Genomic DNA, 13,354 nt, shown 5'->3' on the forward strand with positions numbered 1-13,354 from the left:
CCTTTTGCTCAAAGAACAAAGCAGCATCTGAGGTCAGCCTCCACAAGACTAGGAGGCAGTGGCTGGAGGAAGCAGGGATTTATATTCTCACTTGAGAGTATACATTTCTTGAAGGAATTCAAGGCTTAGAAAGTAAAGCAACCAGCCTAAGTTCCCACAGCAAATCAGTGCTGGGGCCAGGACACCAGCAGTGGATTGGGGGCAGCCAAAGCCACAAAAGGAAGGATCTGTAGCTGCCAGGCCATGAGGAGGAATGGCGTAACATTCCCGGGGTGCAGGAGCTCCCATTTTACGGGTGAAGTCACATTTGTGAACCTGGCCCACTCTTTTTTTTTTTTAATACAGCAGGTTCTTATTTGTCATCAATTTTATACACATCAGTGTATACATGTCAATCCCAATCGCCCAGTTCAGCACACCACCATCCCCATTCCACTCCCCCGCAGTTTTACCCCCTTGGTGTCTATACGTTTCTGGCCCACTCTTTAGGCCTCTCTAGTGTGTGGCCCCAGGTGGGAGAGATGAATGGGAGAAGGCCTTCACTTACTCACCTGGCAGCTGCGTCATGGGGAGACTTAATGCCACTGGCCAGTGTTGTGTGTGTGTGTGTGTCTGTGTAGGGGGTGCTTCAGTTCTACCCCTGTGGGCCACCGGACTGCAGTTCCCAGGGACCCGTGCTCCAGGCTGGTGGCCTCTAGCCAAAGCTGGCCTGTAATCTGACCGTCCCTCTCAAAAGGTCACTTCAGAGGTCCTTGAGGGACAGCAACAGGGGGAGCTCAGAGTGACTTGACTTTGTAGGGGGGTGGGGCGGAGAGGGGCCCTGCCTCAGGCAACCTCCCCATACCACCCCTGGAACCCGGGGGGCCCGGTCCCCCTTCTCCCAGCCACCCAGTGTCCTCTGCTAGCTGCCCTTCTAATGTTCGGGGTACCCTGATCCTCAGCGCCTGGGCCTTCAGCCTGTGGGGAGTCCTGGCCCCTCTTGCCACATGTGTCCTCCCCACCCGGGTCCAGGGCCACCGTGGAAGCTTGACCAGAGGTCATCCTGCCTGTGGTTTGCAGCCTCTTGGGTGAAGATCTAGAACCGAAGTCAAGCTGCTCCGATGGAGGCTGGGCCTCCTGTCACCTGTCCTCCTTGACAGCCCCCTTGGCCTCTCCAAGGAGTCCTGATTGAGGGCCCGCAATCAGGCTGCATCCTTCATCTATAACCAGGAGAGGGGCCCAGATCAGGGCGACCTCAGCCGAAGTCACAGCCCAGAGGCTCCAGTCAAGCTTTAGGCCTCTCAAGCCAGCGCTCTGCCTGCTGCATCTTGTCTCTGACACTGCAAAAGGCAGGGACGGGGACAGAAGACAGCAGACCCCAGTGTGTGAGACCTGGAGGAAGTGGGTCAACGCAGGGCTGCGAATGAGCCAGGGCAGCCCTCCCTGCCTCTCCTCTCCTCCCCTCACCCCAAAATAGCTCCCCGAGCGGCCAAGCCAAGACCGACCCATTGAGGGAGGAGGCGGGGCACGTTGCCCAGAGCTAGGCTTTAAAGCACCAGCTGGCTGGGGATCTCCACTCCCTGGCTGGAGGCACCGCTCAGGCCGCCCGCCCGTCCACACGGTCAGTCCGGCCCACCCTCCCGCAGCCATGTCCCGGCCCCTGACAGACCAGGAGAAGAGAAAGCAGATCAGCGTGCGTGGCCTGGCCGGCGTGGAGAATGTGGCCGAGCTGAAGAAGAGCTTCAACCGGCACCTACACTTCACCCTCGTGAAAGACCGCAATGTGGCCACCCCTCAAGACTACTACTTTGCGCTGGCCTACACCGTGCGTGACCACCTCGTGGGCCGCTGGCTCCGCACGCAGCAGCACTACTACGAGACGGACCCCAAGGTGCTGCTTGGGGCACCCCGGGAGGGGAATGGGCTGGGTGCCCTGCCTGGGGGCTGGGAGATCTTGACCAAGTGGCAGCCCCTCCCTGGGGTCAGGGCTTTCTGCAGCAAACTAAAGGGTCACTCCAGGTTCCTGAGGTTGGAGGATCCAGGGGTGCCATGTGCAATGGGTTGCTGGGGCAAACCAGGGGGAGAAATCTGGGACGGGGGCAGGTCAGGGGGCTCGGGTCAGGGAGGCTGGTTGCAAAGGCCCAGGGCTCACTCAAGAGAATGGAGGGGCTTCTGGGGGGCAGGAAGACCCCTGTGGCCTGGGTTGGACCCTAAGTGGAAGGACATATCATTGAATGCATGCATGGTGTGTGTGCTGGTGCAGCACATGGGGCGCAGCTGGGGTGGTGAGATCAAATGTCTGTTGGGGTCACTGGTAAATGTCAGCAACCTGACACTTCTGGGCAGGAGTGGGGGAGGGCCAGGGAGGGGACCCAGGGAACCAGAAGACCAGGCACCATCAGCATCCTGGATCCTGCCAGCTCTCCGTCCCCTTCTTGGGACTGAGGCTTGAGGGCCAGGGGGCCCTCTGCAAGGACGGGAGGTGGCCGACTCTAGCCCTGAGTCATGTGTGACCTTGAGCCAATGACGTTTTTCTCTGGGCCTGGATTTCCCTTTTGGGGAGCACTTGGAGGGGCTTCCCTATGTCCTGACTCCCTGGTGGGCTGTTAGCAGGATTGCATACAATGGAAGGAGTTCCTACCTCTCCTGGCCCCTGAGGTAGATATGGCCAGCCCCATTTTCCAGATGAGGAAACTGAGGCTCAGAGAAGAAAAGTGATTTGTCCAAAGCCAGAAGAAATGCTGGGAGCAGAATCTTGCCTGTTGGGTCCCAAAGCCTGAGAAGGGGGGAGAAATGGAGGCAGGGCTGGAACATGCTGGGACCTAGGAGTGGGGCAGGAAGTATGAGAGGTGCAGGCCTAGCTGGGCCTGGCTGAATGTTAGTGGGTGGCCTTGACGTCCTCCCCTCCACCTCCCCACCTGTCTCTCCGGGCAGAGGATCTACTACCTGTCTCTGGAATTCTACATAGGCCGGACGCTACAAAACACCATGGTGAACCTGGCCTTGGAGAATGCCTGTGATGAGGCCACCTACCAGGTGTGTAGGGGTGGGGCAAGCCTTGGGGCTTGGGAGATTGACCTGCTGGCCTTTGGCCCTGATGCCTGCCATACCCTCCTGCCTCTAGCTGGGCCTGGACATGGAGGAGCTGGAGGAAGTCGAGGAGGACGCAGGGCTGGGCAACGGGGGCCTGGGCCGGCTGGCGGGTAAGTGAGCAGGGTGGCAGGGGATTGGCCAGAAGGGTTCCTTTGTGCTGCGTCTCTGACACCCACCTCCATGCACACCCCTAGCCTGCTTTCTGGACTCCATGGCGACGCTGGGCCTGGCTGCCTATGGCTACGGGATCCGCTATGAGTTTGGGATTTTTAACCAGAAGATCTCTGGGGGTTGGCAGGTGAGTGACCTTGGGCCCTGACCTTGTAGTTATGATGGAGAAGACCCCTATTTGTTCATTCATCTGCACATAGATCCAGAACCAGCCCCAGCCTTGGTGGAAAACATCCTTGCCCCTTCCCCCTGGCCCCAAGCCAGTTGTTAGCTCCGGGGATAGGAGGTCCACACCTGTGGAATATCTCAGACTCTCATACACACACCGTGTCCCCATGGATATTCCACCAGACTAGGGGCCCACCTACCCGAAAGCCCTTCATTTACACCCTCCCTGTATAGGGCACATTAGGGCCACTGCTCCTTCCCTACTCACCACCTGCTGTGGTGTGAGCCTGGCTCTGACACTGCCTTCCTTTCTCCCCTGACCTGCCTTGGGCTCAGATGGAGGAGGCTGATGACTGGCTTCGCTACGGCAACCCCTGGGAGAAGGCCCGACCCGAGTTCACACTGCCTGTGCACTTCTATGGCCGAGTGGAGCACACCAGCCAGGGGGCCAAGTGGGTGGACACGCAGGTGAGGGGGAAGCCAGGGAGTCGGGTGTGGTGGTGGGGAAATCTAGTGAGGGAGAGGGGAGGAGGTTCTAGAGGAAACAGAAACAAGGAAAGAGCCTAGAGGCTACTGGACCTAGTGCTCTTTTATAATGGATGCCACTGAGGCTCAGAGAGGTTAAGTGACTTATTCGAGGTCACACAGCTAGAACCAGGAGAGGCTGGAGACAGGGTCACAGGGCAGCCAGACCAAGTGCAGAGCCTGGGAGGAGGAGAGAGGCCCCCCTGCTGTACCAATGCTTCTCCCCTGACCTGGCTCCTTGCCACCACCCACAAGACTCATCAAAGAATAATCACGCGGTCTTGACTCCCCTGCACATCTGAACTGGGGGCTTGATGGGAGACAAAGCCACAGCCCAGAAAGGGGGACAGGGGAGAAACTTAAAGCCTGGAGAGGGCAATTGACTTGTTCAAGGTCACAGAGCAAGTTAGAGGTAACCAAAAGCTAAACGAGGTGTCCACATCCCAGCTCAGCCAGTCCTCTTGCTGTGGCTGCAGGTCATCGGCCTCCAGATGGCTGCACAGCAACCTCTAGGCTTTCAGAATTGAGAGTTTGTTCTGCTGTCATCCACGCTAAGGTCCAGCAGGGCTCTGGCTGCCCACCTAGCTCTATGCTCTTGAGCCAGGCCCTTCCCTCTCTGAGCCGCAGCTTTCACTCCGCTCCAGTCAGGGGCTACTTAATGTTGGGGAGGGAGGCGTGGATGTGCCCCCGCCCCGTGGTAGCAGGCAGCTATCGGCAGCAATTATTGATGTTTGCTAATTGTGGGATGTGGGGCCAGCATTAGTCACTGCTAATTAGCCCTGTGGTCAACCAGGCGTAAGCCCTTTGGATGGCCTTGACCTCCGTGACCCCCTCAGCCAGGCCCCATGATTCCCCCCAGCCCTTCCATGAGTCCGGAGTGTCCTCTAGACTGTGCTCAGGCCAGCGGCCAGCTCATCGCCATCATGGCAGAGTGGCTACCAACAGGGCCCCTCCCTGGGCTCCGAGCTCATCCCCGCCTCCTCCTGGAATCCTCACAACAGCCTAGCAAGGAGGGGCGAGGGAGTGTGGGGAGGCACTGGGAAGTCCCCTCTTTATGGACGAGGTCCAGAGAGGTTGGCGGGGTTGCTTGTGGTCACCCAGAGTTGGGACTAGAACCCGGCGTGGGGAGCTGGGGGAGTGCAGGGACGGAGCACGGAGTCCGGCTCTCAGGGCCTCTCGGGCATGGCAGATGCCCACCTCTTGATGCCATACCGGGTGCCCCGCAGGTGGTGTTGGCCATGCCTTACGACACACCCGTGCCCGGCTACCGCAACAACATCGTCAATACCATGCGCCTGTGGTCTGCCAAGGCCCCCAATGACTTCAACCTCAAGGACTGTGAGTTCAGCCAAAGTCAGCAGCCCCTACCCACCCCTGCCCACACTCGACTCAAGCCTGACCCTGTCCCCACATTCGTTCCTCAGTCAACGTCGGTGGCTACATCCAGGCTGTGCTGGACCGCAACCTGGCTGAGAATATCTCCCGTGTCCTGTACCCCAACGACAACGTATGTTACCCCCTGGGCTGGGGACAGGAAGCCAGAGTGCATGAGAGAGGGCAGGAGAAGGGGAGTGACACCTGCCGGTGCCCTAGTCACACCCAAGGCATATTGCTGGCCCCTGTGTGTCCTGTTCTTCCCCCAAGTTCTTTAAGTGGGAGGATGCCTGAGTCCTGGGGGCAGCAGGTTAGGGTGGGGCACTTTGGATGAGCTCCCTGGTAAGACCCACAATATTCCTGGTCCTTAGCCCTGCCTCCTGCTACCATCCACATTGCTGCTTCTTGGTGGGAGAAAGACCCCTGGGTCCCTGAGGTGGGGCAGCTCAGGGCTCAGGAATCTTGGTGTGGGTGGGAGTCTCCCCTGGCCACACCCACAGCAGTGTTAGGCCACCACCTTGACTCCGCCCTGCCTGGCACTGTCCCCAGTTCTTTGAGGGGAAAGAGCTGCGGCTGAAGCAGGAGTACTTCGTAGTGGCTGCCACACTCCAGGACATCATCCGCCGCTTCAAATCCTCCAAGTTCGGCTGCCTAGACCCTGTGCGCACGAGCTTCGACGCCTTCCCGGATAAGGTACCAGGCCCCAGGGAAGGCTGGCCTCTACACCTCCTGTGATGGGTGCCATGCCTCCTCCCTCCAGTCTCAGCCTGAACCGCCCATTTTACAGATGAGGAAGTGGAGGCTGGGTGTTGGGGGTGGGTGTGGGGGGATCTGCTCGCGATCCTCAATATAACCTCGCTCCCCTCTTCCTCCTGCCCCATACCTGCCCCCGTGAGGGCCTCCACCCCCAGCTCAACCCTAGAACCATGAGGGGCCCTGGGGGAGGGTGCTCTGAAGGGGCAAAGGACAGCGATCATAGCCTTGGTTTGGAGTCCAGACTGACTCCAGTGCCCCCCTCCGCCCCCAGGTGGCCATCCAGCTCAATGATACCCACCCCTCCTTGGCCATCCCCGAGCTGATGAGGATTCTGGTGGACCAGGAGCGGCTGGACTGGAACAAGGTGGGCTTCAGGGCCCCTCCTCCACCCCTGCCTCACCCTCTGCATCTCAGAGTTCCCCTCCCAGTCTGGGGAGTGGAAAGATGTGGGTGGCGCCCCCACTGCACAGACGGCAGCGTGAGGCCCAGTGGGCAGGTGTCCTAGAACCTGGCATGGCAGTGGCAGGGCCAGGGCTCTTGGCTGCACAGTGTGTGTGGAGAGCCGTCCGGCTTAAGCCTGGGGGTCCTTCCTCCCCATCCCATCTGTCAGGCATGGGATGTGACTGTGAGGACCTGTGCCTATACCAACCACACGGTGCTGCCCGAGGCCCTGGAGCGCTGGCCCGTGCACCTGATAGAGACCCTGCTGCCCCGGCACCTCCAGATCATCTATGAGATCAACCAGCGCTTCCTTGATGTGAGTGGAGGAAGCGCGGGGTGGAGGGTGGGGCGTGGAGGCCATGGAAAGCATGGCTCCTGAGACTCTGGCAGGGAGGACTGTGGACAGAGATCTGGGGGTAGGGGCTGGAAACCTGGGTCCTGGGTCCCCGTCCTAGCTCTGGGCTCTCCTGGCACAGCGGGTGGCGGCTGCATTCCCAGGGGATATAGACCGGCTGAGGCGCATGTCGCTGGTGGAGGAGGGCGCGGTGAAGCGCATCAACATGGCGCACCTGTGCATCGCCGGTTCGCACGCTGTCAATGGCGTGGCTCGCATCCACTCCGAGATCCTCAAGAAGACCACGTAAGACCTGCTCCCCAGACTCCGCCCCTCCCGCTGGACCCCCGCTCACCCCCTCACTGCCCGGCACCGGCCATTCACAGTCGCCCTCAGCTGGCCCCTTCCACGGGTGGCACCGCTCTTACAAGCATCATAGCCTTGCCGTCCAGTCCAGTCCTGTCCCCAGATGACCCCTCTTACACACAGCACCCTCCCCCTCCCCTCCAGGCCCCTTTCATCAAGAAACCAGGGTAGGGGCCCCAGGGAGGAGGCCTTCATCCCACAGGGGTGATTGGTGATCCCCCGACTCCATCCTGTAGCTTCAAGGACTTCTATGAGCTAGAGCCTTATAAGTTCCAGAATAAGACCAACGGCATCACTCCTCGGCGCTGGCTGGTTATGTGTAACCCTGGGCTGGCAGAGGTCATTGCTGAGGTGAGTGTTCACGTGTGGCCAGTAGGGGTCAACACGGTCACCGCAGCGAGCATCTGGGTGTGGTTGTGTATGTGGTTCACTGTAGGGCACCCATCTGAGGGCTGAAGTCCATCCTGCACTGCGTTCCCCAAGCCTTGCATCTGTCTGGAGGAGGGGAACCGTTTTCTTCCTTGCATGAGGGTGCCTGTGGGCAAATGGAGGCCCTGGCTGTGAAGGTCAACCTGGTGGAATTCACAGTCTAATGGAGGGGTTATCAGCAGGTCACATCTGGAGTGAGACCAGAAGGGGGCAGAGAGTGGGAGCGGGGCCCTGAGGTCAATGCCTGTCAGAGGAAAAGGCCAAGAGGAAGGCCTGTGGGGTCAGATGGGGGTCAGCCATCAGAGCTCAAGGTCAGGAGGGGAGGAAAGATGCACATACATGTACCACCCCCCAGCTGGGAGGCTGCAGATGAAGGAGCTGTCTGCAGTGGATGGGGCTTTGTTGACCTGGAAAGGGACCCCTCTGTGAGGGAGGACGGAGGAGGGACATGGGCCTAACTGAGAGCTATCTTCCCACAGCGCATCGGAGAGGACTACATCGCAGACCTGGACCAGCTGCACAAATTGCTCTCCTATGTGGACGATGAAGCCTTTATCCGGGATGTGGCCAAAGTGAAGCAGGTGAGGAGCGCTGCAACCTGGGACAGACCCCTGTGCCGGGGCTTGAGTGGAGTGTGCTGGAGGGGCCGGATGTCTGAGTCAGGAATGGCCGATAGAGCTCATCTCTTCTGCAACCTCAGGCCATTGGTAGAAGTTGCCTGGAGTCAGTCCACGGTGGGAAGGCATCATCTGACCTCACTGGAAGAGTGCTGACATTGATTAGCAATGTCTGCCCTGATGCAGGAGTGGATGAAGGTGGCAAGGGAGACTTCTATCCTCACCTTCCTGGGAAAGAAATGAGACTGTAGGATTTCCTGAGGCTGAGGCCTATTGGTGAGCTCTCTCTACTCCCCTGCCTTCAGGAAAACAAGTTAAAGTTCTCTGCGTACCTAGAGAGGGAATACAAAGTCCACATCAACCCCAACTCGCTCTTCGACATCCAGGTGAAGCGGATTCACGAATATAAACGCCAGCTCCTCAACTGCCTCCATGTCATCACAATGTACAACCGTGAGTGGCAGGGTTCCCTCTGGCTCTCGGTTACCCCCTCTGTGTACCTCCCAGGATACTATATACTTCCTGATCAACATCTCCTTTGACCTCAGGATAACTCTTGGGACATGGAATTATCCCCATTTCACAGAGGGGCAAACTGAGGCTCAGAGGGGGAGGAAGTGACAGATCTGAGGTCACAAAGCAAGTGATTGCCCAAGTCAGGGCTACTGTCTCCCAGCCCAGCCCTGGCTGGATGGGTGCTGTCAGGTGTTACTGCCCAGAGGGAAAACCTGGCCCACTCACTGGATCCCTCTGTTTCTCCACAGGCATCAAGAAGGATCCCAATAAGTTTTTTGTGCCTCGGACTGTGATGATTGGAGGGAAGGTGAGAAGCCGGGCTGCAGACCACGGCTCTGGTTCTTTGATATCCAGGTTGAGGTCAGCTTGGCTGGGTTGCAGGATGGGGGTAGGAGGTCAGATTGTGGAGCTGACCCCAGACTGTGCTCCCGCAGGCTGCACCCGGGTACCACATGGCCAAGATGATCATCAAACTCATTACAGCCATTGGGGATGTGGTCAACCACGACCCGGTGGTGGGAGACCGCCTCCGCGTGATCTTCCTGGAGAACTACCGAGTCTCACTGGCCGAGAAAGGTGGAATGCCGCCACTGGGGACCCTAGGGAAGCTCTGATTAGTTCAGTCCCAGGAAGAGATATTAATCTCCTCTTCTTAGGGTGCTTGCACTTTAAGGAAGAATCTGGAGAGGACAATACTCAAATCATGAGGATGTCCCTTTAATGGTGGTATGGGGTGAAATTATAGGGGAGATGGGCCTCAGTGGTGCCCTTTAAATCACACGATGGAGCTGGGGGGTGGGGGGAGTCCAGGTTAGGTCCCAGATGTTCAAGAATCAACAAGAGGTGGCGGGGCGGTGGGGGGCAGTGAGAGAGAGACTTAGTTGGTTAAGACTGGAGCGTTGGGGTGGAAGGGACTCTGAATCTGGCTAGGCCTAGGGCCACACTAACTCCAGAGTCTCTAGCTGGTCTGGGGCTCTTCCTGGAGCTGAGCTTGTCCCCTGCTGCCCCCCCACAGTGATCCCGGCTGCTGACCTTTCCGAGCAGATCTCTACTGCGGGCACTGAGGCCTCAGGCACTGGCAACATGAAGTTCATGCTCAATGGGGCTCTGACCATTGGCACCATGGATGGGGCCAATGTGGAGATGGCAGAAGAGGCGGGAGAGGAGAACATCTTCATCTTCGGCATGCGGGTGGAGGACGTGGAAAGGCTTGACCAGAGAGGGTATGGGCTGCAAAGTTCACAGTCTGTGGGCAGGAGGCACCAAGGTGCGAGTGCTGGAGGGTAGAGCCAGGAGCAAGAGGCATGACTGGAAAGTCCGGTCCAGGCTGCAAAGGGTCTTAGTTACGGCCATCACGAGTCTAGAAAACTTTTGGGTCAAGGGTTTTTTTGTTTTTTTTTTTTGCTTGTTTGTTTGTTTGTTTTTGCGGTACGTTAGAAAACTTTTGAGGTAACTTATAACAAATCAGGTTAATGAAATGGGAAAAGAAAGAAGTAACATAGAACTGAAGGAAAAGGAAGAGAAAATAATATCAACCCTAAGAGATAATATTATTTCTGGAATTGGAAGTAAAGTGAAATTCTTAGCTCCCTGGCAGCCATGGCAAAAAGGGAAATATGAGTACAGTAGTTATATCTGTGCTTGTGGTCAGAAACATAGATCTTCAGAGAAGACATTTTCCTGGCATTACATTTTTAACATTTTAAAATATGATTTTTTCTTATCATAAAAGCAGTACATGCTCACTGGTTAGAAAAATACAAAGCCACAAAGAATAAAACAACCGTCATCCATAATCTCATCACCCAGATTTAAAGCCACAGTTCTCTTTTTCTTCGTGTATTTATATGTGTGTGTATATAGTTTTTAAAAGTTGGGAATAATGTATGTACAATATTGAATCCTGTTATCTTAACATTGGTGAGGCATTTTCCATGTCACTAAATAGTCTTCAAGATATTTTCAATGTTTGTATAGCATTCTATCCTATGGACATGGCATAACTTATTTAACTAGTTCCATATGGTTGGACATTAAGGTTGATTTCCCCTGTCTGTTAGGATAAACGTCCCTGTGATGACTAACCTTTTACACTGATGTCCACATCTCTGATTATTTCCTTAAGATAATTATTAGAAGGGGATATTTGAGTAAAAAGTGTGAGTTCTTAAGGCTCCTGATACACATTGTCAAATTGTTTTCCAGAAAGTTGGTACCAGTGTACACTCCCACCAACAGCTTACAAGAGCTGTCACTGAATATTGATAGGAATTTCTCCTGTGGGGCTTGACTAGAAAGTTTAGACTTGGTCCTTTGTTGTTGTTGTTGTTGTTGTTTTGGTTGCACCGTGTGACACGTGGGATCTTAGTTCCTCGACTAGGGATTGAACCCGCGTCCCCTGCATTGGAAGCGTGGCAGACTTGGTCCTTTGGACAGGAAGGAAGTGTGAAATGTTTTGAGCAAAGTCCAGCACGTTCAGAACTAGGCTCCAGATGGACACTTTTGGCTGCAGGAGGGAGGCTTGACTGGAGGGGACAATATCTAGGTGGGGGACCAGTGTGGGGCTGACACCAGATGGCAGGGGGAGTCCCCTGCAGCAGGCCAGTGCTGGGGATGGGGATTAGGGACATTGTTGAGGAGGCAGACTTGGTTTCTGGTTGGAAGAGAGAAGGGGAGGAAAGAGATGAGACTGGTCTTGAGAGATCTGAACCCAGGTGGCTCAGGAATGGATTGTGCTGCCTTAGGAAGCGGGACCCTGGAGGAAAGTTGGTGCCAGACACAGCGATGAGCTTGGCTGGATGGTTTGAATTTAAGGATGTTCCTCAGGATCTACCTGTTCGCTCCTCCTGGGGCCTGAAAGCGAGGCCAGGGATGGGCTGTGGATGGTGGGGGAGAAAAGCCATTCACGGAGGAAAGAAACCTGTTGGGAGACAGTGGTGGTGTGTGGGAAGAAGAGCGCTTGGTTTGGGGCCTTTGCTTCTGACACTACCTTTCTCTCCTCTCTAGGCCTCAGTTTCCTCATCCACAAAGTGGGGGATGAAAAGCTGAGCTGAGAAGGGAGGGGGCCTCTTGGAAAGACCTCCAGAGGGAGTGTGGCAGCTGGGGGCAGGGCAGTAGCAGGCTGGGCCTGGGTTTTGACCCTGGGGCTTGGAACTTGCTGGATTTTTGCTGGAGGAGGAGGAGCCAGGAACCTATTTCCAGGGCACTGACTACGGCTCTTCCCCAACAGGTACAATGCCCAGGAATATTATGACCGAATTCCAGAGCTTCGGCACATCATTGACCAGCTGAGCAGTGGCTTCTTCTCCCCCAAACAGCCCGACCTGTTCAAGGACATTGTCAACATGCTCATGCACCATGACCGGTGAGCTGGCCGGCCAGGAAACTGCGCACGTGGGGCTGCTGGGCTCAGTAGGGCTCAGATGTGGTGCGGAGGCTGGACAAGGCTTCTGGGCAGTTGGGACTAGATTCCTTTGGAAGCAGCATCACTGTTCAGGTCCCCAGAAATCCAATGGGACTGGATGGGCTTGGCCCTTGACCTCATGAAACTTCCTGCTTCTCCATTCCCCTCCAGGTTTAAAGTCTTTGCAGATTATGAAGAGTACGTTAAATGCCAGGAGAGAGTCAGTGAGCTGTACAAGGTGAGGGGTCCTGGGCCAGGGGTTGGCAGGGCTTTGGTGGCCCTGGTTGGGATGAGGTGGTAGGTGGGGACCCCACTGGCAGAGCAAACCCAGAGCTCCCTTTTGGCTTGTAGAACCCGAGAGAGTGGACGCAGATGGTAATCCGGAACATAGCCGCCTCTGGCAAGTTCTCTAGTGACCGCACCATTGCCCAGTACGCCAGGGAGATCTGGGGCGTGGAGCCTAACCGCCAGCGCCTGCCAGCACCTGATGAGAAGATCTGAGCCTCTAGACCAGACCCAAACCTGCCCCTGAGTCTGTTGGCAATCCCTTGGGCCAGCTCCAGCTCCTCATCCAGAGGGTGGGGTACTGGAGTTAGATCTCTAAACCTCTTCCTGGAACCCCATTTCCCATCAGCCTTGAGATCCCAGTGTTCAGCGTGACTAAGGCCACTGCTCCCGTCCTGTCCTCGGCTCCCCGCCCGCTCCTATTTATGGGTCTGACCAACTTCACCCACTCCCCAATAAACTGGTTCTCCTTGGGAGCCTCCTTACTCCTCTCTCTGTTGGGAAATATTTTTAGCTCTGGGCGGCATAGCAGCTGCGCAGTCACCGTGCCTTACCCCCACCCGTGTCAGGTGCGTCCCCTCAGAAGGCGGGGGGCGGCCTGTGGGGGCGGGGCCCGGACTCTCCTGCCCATTTCCAAGCGTCACCCTCCACGCCTCTCTTCCCAGTGCTGTGTCCATACTAGGTCAGCTGCCTGCTAGGCTGGCCGGGGGCGTGGCATCCGCCCGGGTGGGGCCCACCCGGGGCCGGGAGCTGGGACTTAGGCAGAGGCCTCCAGGACTACTGAAGATCCACGCGGTCGGGGGGGCCGGACTCAAAAGGGGGAGGAGCCTCTGGGTGGTTGGCGCCTTCTTGATTCCGCCCTGAGCCCCGCCCCACTGCGGCGTTTAAGGGTCTCTC

General features: G+C 56.8%; 1 protein-coding gene across 3 annotated transcripts; it reads left to right on the forward strand.

Moving 5' to 3' along the window:
• Positions 1-1,627: 1,627 nt before the first annotated feature.
• PYGM (glycogen phosphorylase, muscle associated) lies at positions 1,628-12,896 on the forward strand (the record flags this gene model as incomplete). 3 transcript variants are annotated; one of them, XM_079709138.1, is made up of 20 exons in its annotated part: positions 1,628-1,870; positions 2,914-3,015; positions 3,104-3,182; positions 3,267-3,370; positions 3,748-3,879; positions 5,163-5,274; positions 5,361-5,443; positions 5,860-6,003; positions 6,338-6,430; positions 6,677-6,823; positions 6,984-7,147; positions 7,444-7,558; positions 8,116-8,217; positions 8,559-8,706; positions 9,018-9,076; positions 9,204-9,345; positions 9,785-9,992; positions 11,999-12,133; positions 12,344-12,410; positions 12,524-12,896. In XM_079709138.1, 20 exons carry the CDS (start codon positions 1,628-1,630, stop codon positions 12,671-12,673), a joined length of 2,529 nt encoding a protein of 842 aa, XP_079565264.1. In that variant the 3' UTR covers positions 12,674-12,896. The 3 variants fall into 3 exon arrangements, with proteins under 3 accessions (XP_079565264.1, XP_079565265.1, XP_079565266.1); XM_079709139.1 differs by lacking the exon at positions 2,914-3,015; XM_079709140.1 differs by lacking the exons at positions 2,914-3,015; positions 3,104-3,182 and having other exon boundaries at positions 3,350-3,370.
• Positions 12,897-13,354: the final 458 nt, after the last annotated feature.

This window comes from Hyperoodon ampullatus (assembly GCF_949752795.1).
Source record: "Hyperoodon ampullatus genome assembly, chromosome: 7".
Classification (NCBI taxonomy): domain Eukaryota; kingdom Metazoa; phylum Chordata; class Mammalia; order Artiodactyla; family Ziphiidae; genus Hyperoodon; species Hyperoodon ampullatus.